We start from the raw sequence: 17,464 nt of genomic DNA on the forward strand, positions 1-17,464 counted from the left end.
GGAGGATAAGCAGACTCCCCACTGAGCAGGGAGCCCAATATAGGGCTTGATCCCAGGACCCCTAGATCATTATCTGAGCCAAAGGCAGACCCCTAACTGACTGAGCCACCCAGGCATCCCTCTATACTGTTTTCCATAGCAGCTGCATCATTGCATGTTTCCACCAATAGTGCACAGGGTTCTAAATTTTCCATGTCTTCATCAGCATTTGTTTTTTTCATAATGACCATCGTAAGAGTTATGAAGTAATATCTCACTGAAGTTTTGATTTGTATTTTTCTTTACTGCCATTTTTGTTATCTTCTGTCTTGTACTTTTTTTGTCCTGCCTTTCATTTCTTGCTTCTTTTGTGTTTCATTGATTTTTTTAGGGATATTCTTTGATTCCTTTTCATTTTCTTTTGTGTATCTTTTTTTAAGTTTTTAAAAAGATTTTATATATTTATTCATGAGAAACACAGAGACAGGCAGAGGGAGAAGCAGGCTACATGCAGGGAGCCCGATGTGGGACTTGATCCCGGGTCTCCAGGATCACGCCCCAGCTGAAGGCGGCGCCAAACCACTTAGCCACCAGGGCTGCCCTTTTTGTGTATCTTTTACAGGTAATTTTTGTGGTTATCATGGGGCTTTCATAAAACATAACAATATTTTTTATGCTAACAGATTAATTTTGATTGCTTATGAAAAATTCTAATTTTACTCTCACACACACATTATTGATGCAGAATTGTCTTTTTATGCTGTATATTCATTAAATATTTCTAGTTATAGTTATTTATTATTTTTATCATTTAACTCTATAGTAGAAAAAAGTTATTTTTGTACCACTTTTGCATTATTATAGTATCCTTTGTCTGTATATATCCTTTTACCAGCTAGCTGATTCATGCTTTCATATGCTTTTGTGTTACTATTTAGTGTCCTTTTCTTTTCAGTTTGAAGAACTCCCATTATCTTCTCTTGTAAGGCAGGCCTAGCATTGATAAACCCTGTTAGCTTTTGTTTATCTGAAAGTCTACTTTTTGAAGGCTGTTTTTGCTGAATATAGTATTCTTGGTTGGCAAGGCTTTTTTTGTCACTTTGAATATGTCTTCCAATTCTCTTCTGGTCTGTGAAGTTTTTGCTATTAGGCTTAATTGGTGCTCTATTTTCTATGATGAATCACTTTTTCTGTTTTCAAAATTCCTTGTCCTTGAGTTTTTACAATTTGATTATAAATGTGTCTTGTGGATTTTTTTTTGGATTAGTGTTTGGTCCCTTTTGGGTTTTTTAACTCTGATTGTCAGTTTCCCCTCTCTGGATATGGGAAGTTTTCAGCCATTACCTATAGAGATAATTTTTATGCACCTTTCTCTCTCTTGTTCTCAGATTCCCATAATATGAAAGGTGATTTGTTTTTTGGTACATCTTAAGTCCCTTAGGCTTTCTTCACTATTTTTATTTCTTTTTACTCCTATGGGTGGATAATTTCTAATGGCTTTTCTTCAAATTGACTGGCTCATTCTTCTACTTGATCAGGTCTACCCTTGAACCCAAGTATTGAATTTTTCAGTTCACGTTTTATACTATTTAGGTCCAAAATTTTCTTTTTTATATTTTCTTTTTCTTGTTACTTTCATTTTGTTTATGTACCATTTTACTAAGCTCATTGAGCATCTTTTTGACAATTTTTGTCATGTTATTCATATAGCTTCATTTCTTTATTGTCAGTTTCTGAAGCTTTATTTTGTCCCTTTGATGAGACTTTATTTCCCTCTTTTTTTTCATGTTCCTTTTATCTTTGCATTGGTATCTGCACCTATGGAGAAACAACCATATTTCCTAGTCTTTATGTACTGACTGTGGCAGAAAAGACCTTCACCAATCATCCCAGCTAGACATTCTGAGGGCCTGTGTATATATCTTCTCTGGACTTGTATATGTAGATTTTTAATTAAAGGAATTTATTAGTTTATTTTTGAAGCTTGTAATTTCTTGTTCTTTTGGGTGTCTGTTATACTTTTGGTTTTCTGAAACATTACCACATCACCAAGGTATGTTTTTATTTTCAGCTTCCTCATGCATCTATAATATTCCATGTTTAACCTGTACTCTAAATCAGACAAGACAGAAAATAGACCTTTGGACAGCCTGCTAATAAGCCAGAATGTTGGATATATGCTCCAATCCTTCCCTCCTTCCCAGAGAGAAGCCTTGAGTTGTGCATCTTCTGATCATGGTGAGTGTACTACTCACTGCTTACCACTCTCTGTTCTAAGCAGCCCAAAGGCATCCGGACTGTGTTGGTTCTGTTAGAGCTTCAAGTGAAATGAGACAGAAACCGTTGCCTTGGACAGTACTCTGAAAGGCTAGAAATATGGATGCATGTTTCTCCCTCACTGTCAGGAAGGAAGCCTCAAGGTATGTGCCTCCTCCCGGTTGTGCAAAGTTGTGCCAGCTGTAGAAATGCACCAGCCACTTCTTTTGTTGTTAGCTGCCCCAAGACATCCAAACTATTCTGGTTCCATCAGCATTCCCAAGTAAGCTGAGACAGAAACCAGTACCTTGGGCAATACTCTATATGATTCTAAGATGTTGAACACAAGTTTCACTCTCTCTTCTCCTTAAGGAATAAGTTGCAGGCTGGAATGATCTGTCTTGGAACAGCTCTGCTGGCTTATGGGAAGGGTTCATTGTGGACAAAGTGAATTTGCTCTTATGTTCTTCAGTGCAACTGTTCTCAGGTACTTCAACTTGGAATGTGAAATTCTCCTTAAGGTATTTTGGTCCATGTATCCCTATCAAATCAGTGTTCCTGTGGCAGAATGCTAGGATTTTCTTTTGACTTCTTGTGATGTCATTCCTTTAACTCTAAGTGTAATATATGAGCAGAAAAATGCAAATGTCACAAATACACAGCTTGATGACTTTTTAAACTTAACAGACCCATGGAAATCTGTATCAGATTTGAAAGGCAATTTAGTTGTATCTAAAACTCTAGGTTTAACATTTTTTTAAAGCTCTAGAAATCCTATACTGTTTTTTTTTTTTTGCATTCAGTATAACTTATTGAAAAATATTTCTAGATTCCTTTAGATTATATTATTTTACTTTGATATTCCTAAGTTTTATTGTGAATATGTCTAGGTGATAGGGTTTTTTTGTTATTTCTCCTCTTGGCACTCTGTATGTTCTTCTAATATGAAATCTTCCATTTTTAGTTTTGGCAAATTTAATCTTTATTTTTAATTTTTTATACTTTGTTTTTAATTGAATCATAATTAACATACAGTGTAATCTTAGTTTTAGATGTAGAATATGATTCAACAATTTTGTACATTACTCAGTGCTCATCATGATAAGTATACTGTTAATCCTGTTCACCTATTTCACCCATTCCCTCCACCCACCTCCCCTCTGACAACCAGTTTGTTCTCTGTATTAAAGTGTCTGGGTTTTTTTGTCTCTTTTTCCTTTATTTTGTTTCTTAAATTCCATACATGAGTGAAATCATATGGTATTTGTTTTTCTCTGACTTATTTTATTTGGCATTATACCCTCTAGGTCCATCAATGTTGTTGCAAATGGCAAGATATCATTCTTTTTTTAAGAGTAAGGAATATTCCATTGTGTGTGTGTGTGTGTGTGTGTGTGTGTGTGTGTGTGTATCACATTTTCTTTGTTCATCCACCTATAGATGGGCATGCGGGCTGCTCCCATAACTTGGCTATTGTAAATAATGCTGCAATAAACGTAGGGGTGATACATATATATATGTGTGTATATATATGTGTATATATACATATACATATATATATATACACACACATACACATACACACACAATGGAATATTACTCAGCCATCAGAAAGGACAAATGCCTTATATTTGCTTTGATGTGGATGGAACTGGAGGGTATTATGCTGAGTGAAATAAGTCAATCAGAGAAAGACAATCATCATATGGTTTTACTCATATGTGTAGTATAAGAAATAGTGAAAGGGATTATAAGGGAAAGGAGGGGAACTGAGTGGGAAAAATTAGAGAGGGAGACAAACCATGAGAGACTCCTAACTCTGGGAAACAAATAAGGGGTTTGTAAAGGGTTGCAGAGAGGGTGGGGGGATGTGGTAACTGGATGATGGGCACTAAGGAGGGCACTTGATGAGATGTTATACTATATGTTGGCAAATTGAATTTAAATACGATATTAAGAAAATAAACATAGGTGTGCATGTATCTTTTTGAGTTAATGTTTAATTTCCTTTGGGTAAATATGAAATAATGGAATTGCTCGATAATATAGTAATTCTATTTTTAAGTTTTTGAAAATATGCTTCTTTACATTTTAATTTTTCTTGGTATATTAAGTAATTGTTAATACTTACAGTTTGTGTCCCTTTATTTAACTTTTGTTACTTTTCTTTAAAATTTTATTTATTCATTCATGAGAGACACACAGAGAGAGGCAGAGACACAGGAAGAGGGAGAAGCAGGTTCCATACAGGGAGCCCGATGTGGGACTTGATCCCCATACCCCAGGATCATGCCCTGAGTGGAAGGCAGAGGCGCCTAACCGCTGAGCCACCCAGGCGTCCTAAACTTTAAAATCTAATATTGCTATTTTCTTTCAAAGTCCTTATTCTCCCAAGCATCTCCTTCCCCAGACTCTTCCTTCCTGTACTTTTTATTTTTATTTTGTTTCCTGCTTGCCCTGTTAATCCTTGCCCCAGGCATCTGCAGCTAGTATATGCCTTTATATGCTTACAACAAATAACAGCACTGAAGGGTGCTCCACATCATAAGATAGTTCTGATGAGTGTAGAATAAGTTAAGCCCCTGAGGCAGTGTTCAGGAAGCTGCCAGACAAGTTATACAACCACATTTCTTTGAGCACAAGGCCCATATTTCCCCTTCTGGTACCAGGAAGCCATACCAAAAACCAGAGATGCTATCCATTCCCATGGCTGCCTCTAATTGGGGAATTGGGGATGGTGGGCGAGTTTGTACAAATGTCAAAACTTTCTACTGAAATTTATGAACCTTCTTCATTATTCACTCTCTGGTTGTTATAAGTTTTTAAATTAGATTCCAGAGTTTTAAAAAAGTTGTTTCTATCAGTTTTTGATAGCTTACTCATTGCTTCAGTGGATGTCACTGTTTTTGGCATTACAGTTGCATTGACGCTCTTATCAAAAAACATCACGTGTCTTATTTTTTTAAGGATTTATTTATTTTTCATGAGAGACACAGACAGAGAGAGAGGCAAAGACATAGGTGGAAGGAGAAGCAGGCTCCTCACAGGGAGCCTGATGTGGGATTCGATCCCGGATCCCAGAATCATGACCTGAGCTGAAGGCAGGTGCCCAAAAGCTGAGCCACCCAGGCGTCCCATGTCTTATTAACAGTAGAAAAATTAACCTAGGTATTTCAAGGTTATCAATCAGGAAGATGGCAGTAAACTTTCTAGGTCCAATACATTGTTGATATTGTTAGTATCGATACTGTTAGGGATCTGCATCTCCAGTCCGCCACTTACTGGCTGTGTGAATTTGGGCAGAGCAGCCGTTTTGAGCCTCAGTATCTAGTCTGTAAAATGGGAATAATATTAGTAGATACCTTGTAAGTATGTAGTGAGAATGAAATAAGATAATATAGCTTTGGACCTAAGACCAGCCAAATAGTGACTACTTGGTGAATGGTAGCAACCATGGTTCTTACTAAAAATGATTATAGCTGTTTCTAATCCACATTGTTTGTAATGCAAAAACACTTTTGCGAACCAAGAGCAGAATGAAAATCTGAAAAGTAGATAAAATACTAACTACTGGGGTGCCTGGGTGGCTCAGTGGCTGGGTGTCTGCCTTTGGCTCTGGTCATGATCCCGGGGTCCTGGGATTGAGTCCCACATCAGGCTCCTAGTGGGGAGCCTGCTTATTCCTTTGCCTATTGTCTCTGCCCCTCTCTCTCTCTCTCTCTCTCTCTCTGTGTGTGTTTCTCATGTTTTTACTTTTTTTAATTTTTATTTATTTATGATAGTCACACAGAGAGAGTGAGAGAGGCAGAGACACAGGCAGAAGGAGAAGCAGGCTCCATGCTGGGAGCCTGATGCGGGACTTGATCCCGGGACTCCAGGATCACGCCCTGGGCCAAAGGCAGGCGCTGAACTGGTGAGCCACCCAGAGATCCCCATATAAATAAAATCTTAAAAAAATACTAACTATCCTGGCCTTCAGTGAATCTATTCTGTTGTGGGCTGAGCATCTCTAAGGATGAACTAAAATTGAAGAGTTTTTTGGATGGATGATACTGGGAAGTCAGTCAAGATACATCGTACCATTGCATTTGTATTTCTGTGATATTTATGCCTGCATCTGTTAATTTTATATTATAAACTCATAAGTATAAGGATCATGCATTTAAATTTTTTGTTGCATACAATGTGTAAGATAATAATCTTTTGGTGTTACAACAGTGAATACAATTTAGGAAGGTTTTATGGCAATTTAGAGCAAGGTTTGTTTATTCTTGAAACATTCTAAAGTGACTTTAAGACCTTTTGGTGCTTCTTTTTAAGGCACCCAGGCACCCCAGTAGTTAGTATTTTATTTTAAGGCATTTAGAGGAAAGTACAGCTCTTAAAATGCTTCTAAGAGAGCTGCCAGTTTTCTTCCTGGCGTTATGTGAAAATAAATGTTTTAGTCATTGTGTGAATTATGGTTACCTTATGAAATTTTCAAAGTGCAGTTGAAAAGAGGAGTGGATATTTTTAGAAAAAAACTCTGACAGGTCTTCAGGGCTCAAGTAGATAAATGAGAGCAAAATTAAGATGTTTTTGTGTATGTATGTTTGGGATTGGGTACAGTATCTTTTGAAAAGGTTATTTTTTCTTATTTGAGAAGCTAACTCAATTGTTTGGTGCAGTAATGTGTTACCAGAAATACATAGTTGTGTTTTACATCACATCTCTCTTTAATTAGACTATGAAGAGGTAATGGAATAGAGGTTAGCAACCTTCTCAGGTTTGAGTGCCATTAGCAATACAATTAAAAAATATACAGAGAGAAGAGAGAGAGAAATCTAACACATACAAAGAGAAACAAAAAAAAGAGTTGCAAAGAGATAAAAAGGAGACACCCATGGTGAGGACAGTGGCAGATTGCTATCAGTATCCCCTAAGGCCCATGTTTATGTACCTCTATAGTAGAAATTAACTTTCAGCATGCTAGAAACTTGATATGATAAGCTGAAAGGAATTTAAAATTCACAAAACCAAATACTTTCTTTAAAATACCTTTTCCATCTCGTGCTTAACAGAACTCTTAAGGTATTATTTGTAAGCCCTGGAGTTGGGTTTGTGTTTACATCAGTATTCTCTTACTCTGTACTTGTGTTATATAAGCAGAGCTTATGCCACATACTTCTTTTTTTTTTTTTCACATACTTCTTACCAAAAGACTGCCTGTTACTAGACTTTTTTGGAATGCTTGTTAAGAAAACCAAGGTATTTTGGATATGATTTACATAGTAAGTCTTGCAGAGTAACCAAGTAAATGAATATTCTATCTTGTATGAATTTAGTATTATTTTCTAGGTAACTGACTGATCAGAAGCAATCTGACACGTCCATAGAAGCATTAAACACAAATGAGCATTTATAGAAAAAAGTAACTAAATAAAGTGACAGGTCTGCTATTGATTCAAATTGCCCAGCTATGGAACTTAAAGTTAAGAAATGTGCTTGAGAGTTCTCTACCAAGTCCATATTAGTAAACATAAAGACTGAAAGGTAAAACTGTAAAGTAGCAGAAAAGAGGTTCAATTCCACCTTCTCAATTTCTTTCACATTATCTCATCATTACAGCTGTAGTGTAAAATGTGTGGTAACATCTCCATTTTTTATGTATAAATGTAGTAAGGCTAGGAATCTTAAAAGACCAAGAGATTCATACCAATTTCCTAGAGTTCTTGGGTTCTAATAAGCCAACTCAGTGATATAATTATGAAATGTGTCTAAAATGTATCTTTAGTGAATTACTCTAACAATAAAGTTCTCTTTAGGTGTCCCCTAATGTCATGATTTAAAAGGCATTGGTTCTAAAATTTTTCCTTTAATATTGTCATTGATTTTTATTGCCTTGAATTTGGCAAATTCATTGTTCCTTGTTACTTTATTAACAAATAGCGTGAAATCTCACATACCACTTAGCTGAAATGTAGGAAGTAGTGACCAAGTTTCATGGTGACAGAAATGTCAAATAAGTGTTATATGAATAGAAACAATGCCTAAACTTCACAGAAGTTGCTTAAAATATTGAAAAACTCTATGAAGAATTTTTATGCTGTGCTCTAAATAGTCCTTGCTGCTGATGTTAAGCTCCAGAGATGTGAAAATTTGGTTGAGGAAGAGGGGAATTTTGTGCATATTGTTTGTTCATGAGTTGTTTTTCTGTGATGGTGGTGGTGGCAGTGGCAGTTTTTTGGATAGAGGTGTTTTTACTTGTTTTGCTATGGCATTCACAGAATCTTTGGAGGCTGCAGGGATTTTAGAAGTTCTCTAGAGCAAGAATTGGCAATCTATGACCCTTAGGCCAAATTCAGAATGACAGCCATTATTAGAAGGCCTCTGTGCTAAGAATTTTTTTTTTTTTACAGTTGGGGAAACCATCAAAAGAAAAATAATATTTTTGTGACATGACAGCAATTATATGAAATTAAAATTTCAGTGTCCCTAAGTAAAGTTTTATTTGAATATAGCCACACTCGTTTATTTATGTATTATCTGTTATTGCTTTTGTCCTACAATGACAGAGTTGATCAGTTGCAACAGATTAAATGCCTACAGACCCCAAAATATTTACTATTTGACCATTTAGAGGAAAAGTTAGCTAGATCTTCTTCTAGAGGCATCAAATTTGAAGCAGTGGAGTTCAATCTGACGATTTGGTGGCTTAGTGAATAAAGACTCAGGTGACAGGAGTTGTTTAAAATGTTTATGCTACACTGCCATTTATTCATTTGTTAAGCAAGCATTTATTGACTAACACAATGAAGGGAATACCTTATCCTTCAACTTTTAGCTGATAAATATTATAAAATCTAAGAAATCTGTCATTTTTTCCCTTTATCCTGCTCTCCCCCTGCTCTCTGTTCCTGTTCCCCTCATCCCCCTTTTCTTCTTACTTCCTCTCAGCTAGTTTCTAGGCAATTGGAAAGAAAATCAATTTTAAATAACATGTATCTCAAGCTTTTGATCTTTTAAAGTAGGTTAAATGTAATTTTAAATTATAACACTTTCTGTTAAAAATTTATTGAGAGCTTAATTTTAAATATTTTAACTTTTATAATGATCAGATTATAACAATATCTACACATGACTATTTGATATTGTTCATCATCACATGCATTGTGGATGGATATTTGTAAACCCAGCTTTGTTTCCAAAGCTGCATGAATGAAGACTATCTAACTGACTCAAAAATCCCTGATGGGTTGACAGTTTATAAATTGTTTTGTAATCCCCTTTTTTAGATAATTCTTCAAGTCATAAATCCTCAGTATAACTTGAATTATGAAAGTTAACTATTGTAAAAAAGGGTACATTCATATGTAGTAATTACTAAAGAAGTTATTTAATGGGTTTATTTTTAGTAAAGATTGAATATTTACCTTAAAGAATTTAGTTTGATGGAATATGTTTCAATTTTATTAGCCTCCTCACTTAGTTCTTGGTCTTATTTACATGGAGATAGTCTGCCAAATAGATGGTTTAGTGTTGAAATTTATTTTATATTTATGGAATGTCTACACAAAGCAAGATATTGTACCAATGCAATTGTCTATCAAGGGTTAATATTTTAAAAGCATTTTTGAGTATAGTTGACACAGTTTTACATTAGTTTCAGATGTACAACATAGTGATTCAACTTCTCTGTCCCTTATACTGTGTTCACCACAAGTGTAGCTACCATCTGTCACCATACAGCACTATTACAATATCATTGACTGTATTATCTATGCTGTGCCTTTTATTCCTGTGACATATTCATTACATAACTGGAAGTCTATATCCCCCACAAGGATTAATATTTGTAATGATTATTGGATGAATAGTGCTGATCTAAATGAGAGTATACATTTATTTTCAAGGGCCACAGAATCCTTAAATCTTGGGTTCTTCCAGAATTTTCCCCCCCTCAGGTAAAATCAATAGAATTCTACAGCATAAACTTTTTAAATTACCTACCTTTTTAAATGGACTGACACATTGTCATTTTCATTATACTGTATTTATTTGGTATCTGTGTATATTAGTCATATCTATTATCTTCATTAATATATGGTTTGTTGCTTTGTGCGTGTTGCAAGGGATGTAAATAAATTCAGATGCTTGATTTATTGAGCAAATAAGTTATAATCTCGGTTAAGATTTTTAAAATCATGTTTATAGCATCTTTTTAATTTGTTTCATGAAAATCAATGAATTTTAGAGTTAGAAGTGACCTTAGAGGACATCTAATCCAAGCCTTTTAATTTTCAAATCCAGTTTCACAAAATTAATCACCTTGTTTTCTCTTGCTGCCTAAGACCACTTTAAAAAAAATTTATTGAGTTATAATTGATGCATAATATATTAGTTCTAGGTGTACAACATAGTGATTCAATATTTATATACATTGCATTATAAGTCTAGTTACCATTTGTTACCGTACACATTTAAGACAATATTATTGGCAGTATTCTCCATGCCGCATATTAATTTCCCATGATTATTTTATAACTAGAAGTTTGTGCTTCTTAATATCCTTCACCCAGTTTGAGGCCCCACATCTCCTCCCCTATGGCAAATAGCCTTGACTCTGTATTGCTTTTTTTTAAAAGATTTTATTTATTTATTTATTTATTTATTTATTTATTTATTTATTTATTTGACAGGGAGAGTATCAGCAGGATGAGAGGCAGAAGGAGAAGCAGACTTCCCACTAAGCAGGGAGCCAACTGTGGGGCCTAATCCCCAAGATCATGACCTGAACTGAGGATAGACACTTAATCAACTGACCCACCTGAGCACTGCCCCCCCATTCTGTATTGCTATTGTAAATAGTGATGTATTGAGCATAGGGGTGCATATATCTTTTCAAATTAGTATTTTTGTTTTCTTTGGATAGATACCTAGTAGTAGAACTGCTAGATCATATGGTACTTCTATTTATAATTTTTTGAGGAACCTGCATATTTTCTATGGTGGCTACACCAGTTTACATTCCCACCAACGGTACATGAGGGTTCCCTTTTCTTCACATCTTTGCCAACACTTGTTATTTCTTGTCTTTTTGATAATAGTTATTCTAGCAGGTGTAAGGCACTATTTTACTGTGGTTTTTATGTGCATTTTCTTCTGATTAGTGATGTTGAACATCTTTTTATATGCTGATTGGCCATGTATATGCTTCTTTGGAAAAGTGTGTATTCATATCCTGCCATTTTTTAAAAAGTTTTTTTTTTTTTATTATTCACGAGAGACACAGAGAAAGGGGCAGAGACATAGAGAAGCAGGCTCTATGCAGGAGGCCTGATGTGGGACTCGATCCTGGGACTCTGGGACCATGCCCTGAGCCAAAGGCAGATGCTCAACTGCTGAGTCACCCAAGTGTCCCATATCCTGCCATTTTTTTTTATCCTGCCATTTTTTAATTGGATTGTTTATGTTTTCTTTTTGTTACTGATTTTTATGGGTTCTTTATGTATTTTGAATATTAATCCCTAATTGGATATATGATTTGCAATATCTTCTCCCATTTAATAGGTTGCCTTTTTGTTTTATTGATGGTTCCTTTGCTGTGTAGAAGCTTTTTAATTTGATATGTCCTATCTGTTTATTGTTGCTTTTGTTTCCCTTGCTCTTAGGATCAAATCCAAAAACATCACTAAGACCAGTGTTAGTGAGCTTACTATGTATGTTTTCTTTTAGGAGTTTTATGGTTATAGGTCTTACATTCAAGTCTATAATCCATTTTTAAAAATATTTTATTTATTCATGAGAGACACAGAGGAGAAGCAGGCTCCATGCAGGAAGCCCAACGTGGGACTCGAACCCTGGACTCCAGGATCACACCCTGGGCCAAAGGCGGGCGCCAAACCGCTGAGCCACCCAGGGACCCCCCAAGTCTTTAATCCATTTTAAGTTAATTTTTACATATGGTGTAATATAGTGGCCCAGTTTTGCTCTTTTGCGTATAGTTGTCCAGTGTTCTCAGCACTATTCATTGAAGAAACTGTTTTTCCCCATCGTATATTGTTGACAACTTTGTTGTAAATTAGTTGACTATATATGTATGGGTTTATTTCTGGGCTTTCTGTTCTTTTCTGTGATGTATATGTCCATTTAGGTTACTATAACTTTGTGGTATAGTTTAAAATCAGAGAGTGTGATACAGCTGGCTTCGTTCTTTTTTCTTAAGATTGTTTTTGGTATTCAAGGGCTCCTGGGTGGCTCAGTCAGTTAAGTGTCTGACTCGTGGTTACATCTCAGGTCATATTCTCATGGATCATGAGATTAGTCCCATATGGGGCTCTGTGCTCAGTGGGGAGTCTGTTTGAAGATTCTCTCCCACTAGTTGCACGCACATGTGCTTTTTCCCCTACTCTCTAAATAAATCTTTTTAAAGAAAGCTTTGTTTGGGGTATTCAGAGTCTTTTATGGTTTCATACAATTTTATAATTATTTTTGCTAGTTCTATGAAAAATGCCATTGGAATTTTGATAGGAATTGTATAGAATCTGTAGATTGCCTTGTATTATGAACATTTTAACAATATTAATTCCTTGAAAACATGAACAAGGAGTACCTTTCCATTTATTTGTATCTTCATTTTTTCACCAGTGTCTTGTAATTTTCATTGTAAAGGTCTTTCACCTTTTTGGTTAAATTTATTCCTAGGTATTTTGTTCTTTTTGATGTGATTGCAAATGGAATTTTTTTCTTGATTTCTCTTTCTGATATCTTGTTATTAGGGTATAGAAATACAACAGATTTTTGCATGTGAGTTTTATATACTGCAGTTTTATTGAATTCGTTTATTCTAACAAGTTTTTGGTAGTCTTAAAGTTTTCTATGTAGAATATCATGTCATCTCCAAATAGTGAAAGTTTTATTTCTTCTCTTCTGGTGTTAATGTCTATTTTTTTTTTTTTTTGCCTATTTGCTATAGTTAGGCCTTCCAATCCTATGTTGAGTGACAGTGGAGATAGATGGCCCACTTGTCTTGTTCCTGATCTTAGAGGAAAATCTTTTAGCTTAGCACTGTTTAGTATGATATTTACTGTGGGTTATTCATATATGGCCTTTATTATGTTTAGGTACATTCTCTCTATATCCAATTTGTTGAGTTTTAAACATAAATGGAATTTCAATTTTGTGGAATGTTTTTCTGCATTTATTGATATAATTTTTAAAAATTTATTTAAATTCAATTAATTAACGTATAGTGTATTATTAACTTTAGAGGTAGAGTTCAGCTATTCATCAGTTGCATATATCACCTGGTGCTCATTACAACACATGCCCTTCTTAATGCCTGTCACCCTGTTAATCCATCTCCCCCCGACATCCCCTCCAGCAACCCTCAGTATGTTTCTTAATAGTTAAGTCTCTTGTGGTTTGTTGTCCTCTCTGATTTCATCTTATTTTATTTTTCCCTCCCTTCCCCTATGATCCTGTTTTGTTTTGTAAATTCCGCGAGTGAAATCATATAAATTTTTCTCTGTTTGACTTATTCCGCTTGGCATAATACCCTCTAGTTCCATCCACATTGTTGCAAATGGTAAGATTTCTTTTTTTGATGGATAAGTAATGTGTGTGTGTGTGTGTGTGATTACATACATACATATACACCACTTTTTTATCCATTTATCTGTTACTAGACACCTGGGTTCTTTCCCTAGTTTGGCTATTATGGACATTGCTACTATAAACATTGGAATGCAGGTGCCTCTTCAGATAACTATGTTTATATCCTTTGGATAAATGCCTAGTGTGGTTGCTGGGTTGTAAGGTAGCTCTATTTTTAAGTTTTTGAGGAAATTCCATACTGTTTACCAGAGTGTTCATATTTTTATCTTTCATTTTGATATCATTGTGTATCAAGTTGATTGATTTACCTATGTTGAACCATTCTTGCATCCCTGAAATAAATCCCACTTGATCATGGTGTATGATCTGTTTAATGTATTGTTGAATTCAGTTTGTTGATATCTTGTTGAAGATTTTTGCATCTATGTTCTTAAGGGATATTACCCAAAGTTTTTATTGTTGTTGATTGTTTTTCGTTTGTTTGCTTTTTGTTTTGTTGTATCCTTATGTGGTTTTGGTATCAGGTTACTGCCAGCCCTGGAAGGTGAGTTTAGAAACTTTTTCTCCTCTTAAGTTTTTTTAGAAATGTTTTCGAATTATAGGTATTAAATCGTATTTGAATATTTGATAGAATTAACTGGTAAAGCCATCTGGTATAGGACTTTAGTGGTTTTTGATTCCTGATTCAATTTTCTTACTACAAATTGTCTATTCATATTTTCTATTTCTTCATGATTCAGTCTTGGAAGACTGTTTCTAGGAATTTATCCATTTGTTCTAGGTTGGCATATAATGACTCATAATAGTTTGCTAAGATCCTTTGTTTTTCTGTGATATTGGTGTAACTTACCCTCTTTCATGTCTGATTATATTTTATATATAATCATATCTGATTTTATATATATATATATATATATATATATATATATATATATATGTATGTATATATGTAACATCCAACCATCTGGTCTAATAAGGCTGATATTTCCTATAGATTTTCTGTCTGGATGATCTGTCCATTGATTTAAGTGGGGAGTTAAAATCCCCTGGTATTATTGTATTACTTTTAGTTTCTCCTTTATGTCTGGTAATATTTCCTTTATGTATTTTGGTGCTCCTATGGTGAGTGCCCATATGTTTATGAGTGTTATATCTTCTGGCTGAGTTACTCCTTTGTTTATTTAGTGTACCCCTCATTGTTTTTTATTGAAGTCTTTGTTTTAAAGTCTGTTTTGTCTGATATAAGTATAGCTACCCCAGGTTTCTTTTCAATTCCATTTTATGAAATATCTTTTTTTCATCCCTTTCAGTCTGTGTGTGTCATTACTTTTGAAGTGAGCCTCTTGTAGGCAGTATATAGATGTTTTTTTTTTTTTAGTCCATGTGGCACCTCTGTGTGTTTTGATTGGAGAATTTAGTCCATTTACATTTAAAGTCATTATTAATAGTTTGTACTTATTGTCATTTTTTTCATTGTTTCTGTTCATTTCCCTCTATTCCTTTCTTCTCTTTCTCTCTTCCCTTGTGGTTTGCTGAGTTTCCTTAGTGTTCTGTTTATATTTCTTTTTCATTTTCTTTTGTGTATTTGCTATAGGCTTTTGCTTTATGTTTACTGTGACATTCCCTGTATCATCGTGTATATACATATATATATATGCACATATATATACATACACACCTATATATGTGTGTGTGTGTGTGTTTAGTAACAACTTAAATTTGAAAACATTTCAAGACTCCACATTTTTAACCCCCTTCCATTTTATATTTTGATCTCACTTTTTATATCTTTTTATGTATCCTTTATCTAATTACTGTAGTTTTAATTTCACAACTTTTATCTTTTAACCATCTTAGTAGCTTTATAAGTAATTAATCTACTTTTTTAGGTGATTTTTACTTTTATATGTATTTTTGTTATTTTTTTTTAATTTTTATTTATTTATGATAGTCACACACAGAGAGAGAGAGAGAGAGAGAGAGAGAGAGAGAGAGGCAGAGACATAGGCAGAGGGAGAAGCAGGCTCCATGCACCGGGAGCCCGACGTGGGATTCGATCCCGGGTCTCCAGGATCGCGCCCTGGGCCAAAGGCAGGCGCCAAACCGCTGTGCCACCCAGGGATCCCTGTATTTTTGTTATTAATCAGTGCCATTTCTTTTCTTTTTTTAAAGATTTTATTTATTTATTCATGAGAGACACAGAAAGAGAGAGGCAGAGACATAGGCAGAGAGAGAAGCACGCTCCATGCAGGGAGCCCGACGTGGGACTCGATCCTGGGACTCCAGGACTACGCCCTGGGCCAAAGGCAGATGCTTAACCACTGAACCATTCAGGGATCCCCATAACATTTCTTTTCAACTTAAAGACGTCTCTTAATATTTCTTGTAAGGACAATTTAGTAGTGACAAACTCCTTTAGCTTTTGATCTTCTGTAGAATTCATTATCTGTCCTTCAAATATGAATGATAATATTCTTGGTTAGAAGTTTTTTCCTTTCAGTACATTGAATATGTAATGCTACTCCCTTTAGCTACTGACAGTCTTATAGGGTTTCTTTAAAAAGAAAAGATTTACTTATTTATTCACGAGAGGCAGAGATACATAGGCAGAGGCAGAACCGGCTCCCTGCAGGGAACCCAATGTGGGACTCAATCCCAGACCCCGGAATCATGCCCTGAGCCAAAGGCAGATGCTCAACCACTGAGCTACCGAGGCATCCCATGGGGTTTCTTTCGTAAATAACAATTTGTTTTTTTCTTCTTGCTTTTAAGATTCTTCATCTTTAACTTTTGACATTTTAATTCTTATGTATCTTGGTGTGGCTCTCTTTGGGTCATTTTATTAGGAACTCTCTTTGCTTCCTGGGTCTGGATGTCTGTTTGCTTCTCTAATTGAGGAAAGTTTACAGCTATTATTTCTTCATATAAGATTTCTGCCTCTTTCTTTCTCTCTCTCTTCTGGAACATGTATAGTGTCAATATTATTCCACTTGATGTTGTTCTAGAGGTCCCTTATGTTATCTTCAATTTTTAAAATTATTATTCTTTTCTCTGTCTGGCTGATTTTCTTTATATTATCTTCCAGCTTGCTGATCCATAGTTCTGATTCATCCAGAACTATGCTTTTGACACTCTATATTTCGGTTCCATTATGGTAATCTTCAGTTTCGTGACTTCTGTTTGGTATTTTCTTATGCTTTCTATCTTTTTTTTAAGATTTATTTATATGAGAGAGGGCACAAACAGGGGGGATGGTTAGAGGGAGAAGGAGACTCCTCACTGAGCAGGGAACGTGATGCAGGATTTAATCTCAGGCCCCGTGGATCATAACCTGAGCTGAAGACAGACGCTTAACTGACTGAGCCACCCATGCATCCTTGCTTTCTATATTTTTGTTGAAGTTCTCACTGTGTTCATTTTTTCTCCCAATTTTGGTACATCTTTAATGATGCTTTATTGTTGTTTTGAATTCTTTAGCAGGTGGATTACTTATCTCTGTATCATCGAGATCATTTTGTGAGATTTTGTCTTGTTTTATCATTTGGAACAATGAACATTGTTTTTTCATTTGGAACAATGAACATTTCATTTGGAACTTGGAACATTGAACATTTTTCCTCTTTTTGCTTGACTC

At 35.0% G+C, this 17,464-nt stretch overlaps 1 protein-coding gene across 5 annotated transcripts in view; it reads left to right on the forward strand.

The window, feature by feature from the left end:
* Positions 1–17,464, forward strand: part of ABCB7 (ATP binding cassette subfamily B member 7) — a 164,754-nt gene that overhangs the window by 42,754 nt on the left and 104,536 nt on the right. The window contains exon 1 of one of the 5 annotated variants that reach the window (XM_077889596.1): positions 2,070–2,217. The exons of the other annotated variants lie outside the window; for them this stretch is intronic. Within the exon in view, the coding sequence (XP_077745722.1) occupies positions 2,215–2,217 (3 nt within the window). The 5' untranslated portion in view covers positions 2,070–2,214. Of the gene's footprint in view, positions 1–2,069; positions 2,218–17,464 lie in introns of those variants that run through there. 5 annotated transcript variants of the gene reach the window in all.

This window comes from Canis aureus, chromosome X (assembly GCF_053574225.1).
Source record: "Canis aureus isolate CA01 chromosome X, VMU_Caureus_v.1.0, whole genome shotgun sequence".
In the NCBI taxonomy this organism is placed as follows: Eukaryota; Metazoa; Chordata; class Mammalia; order Carnivora; family Canidae; genus Canis; species Canis aureus.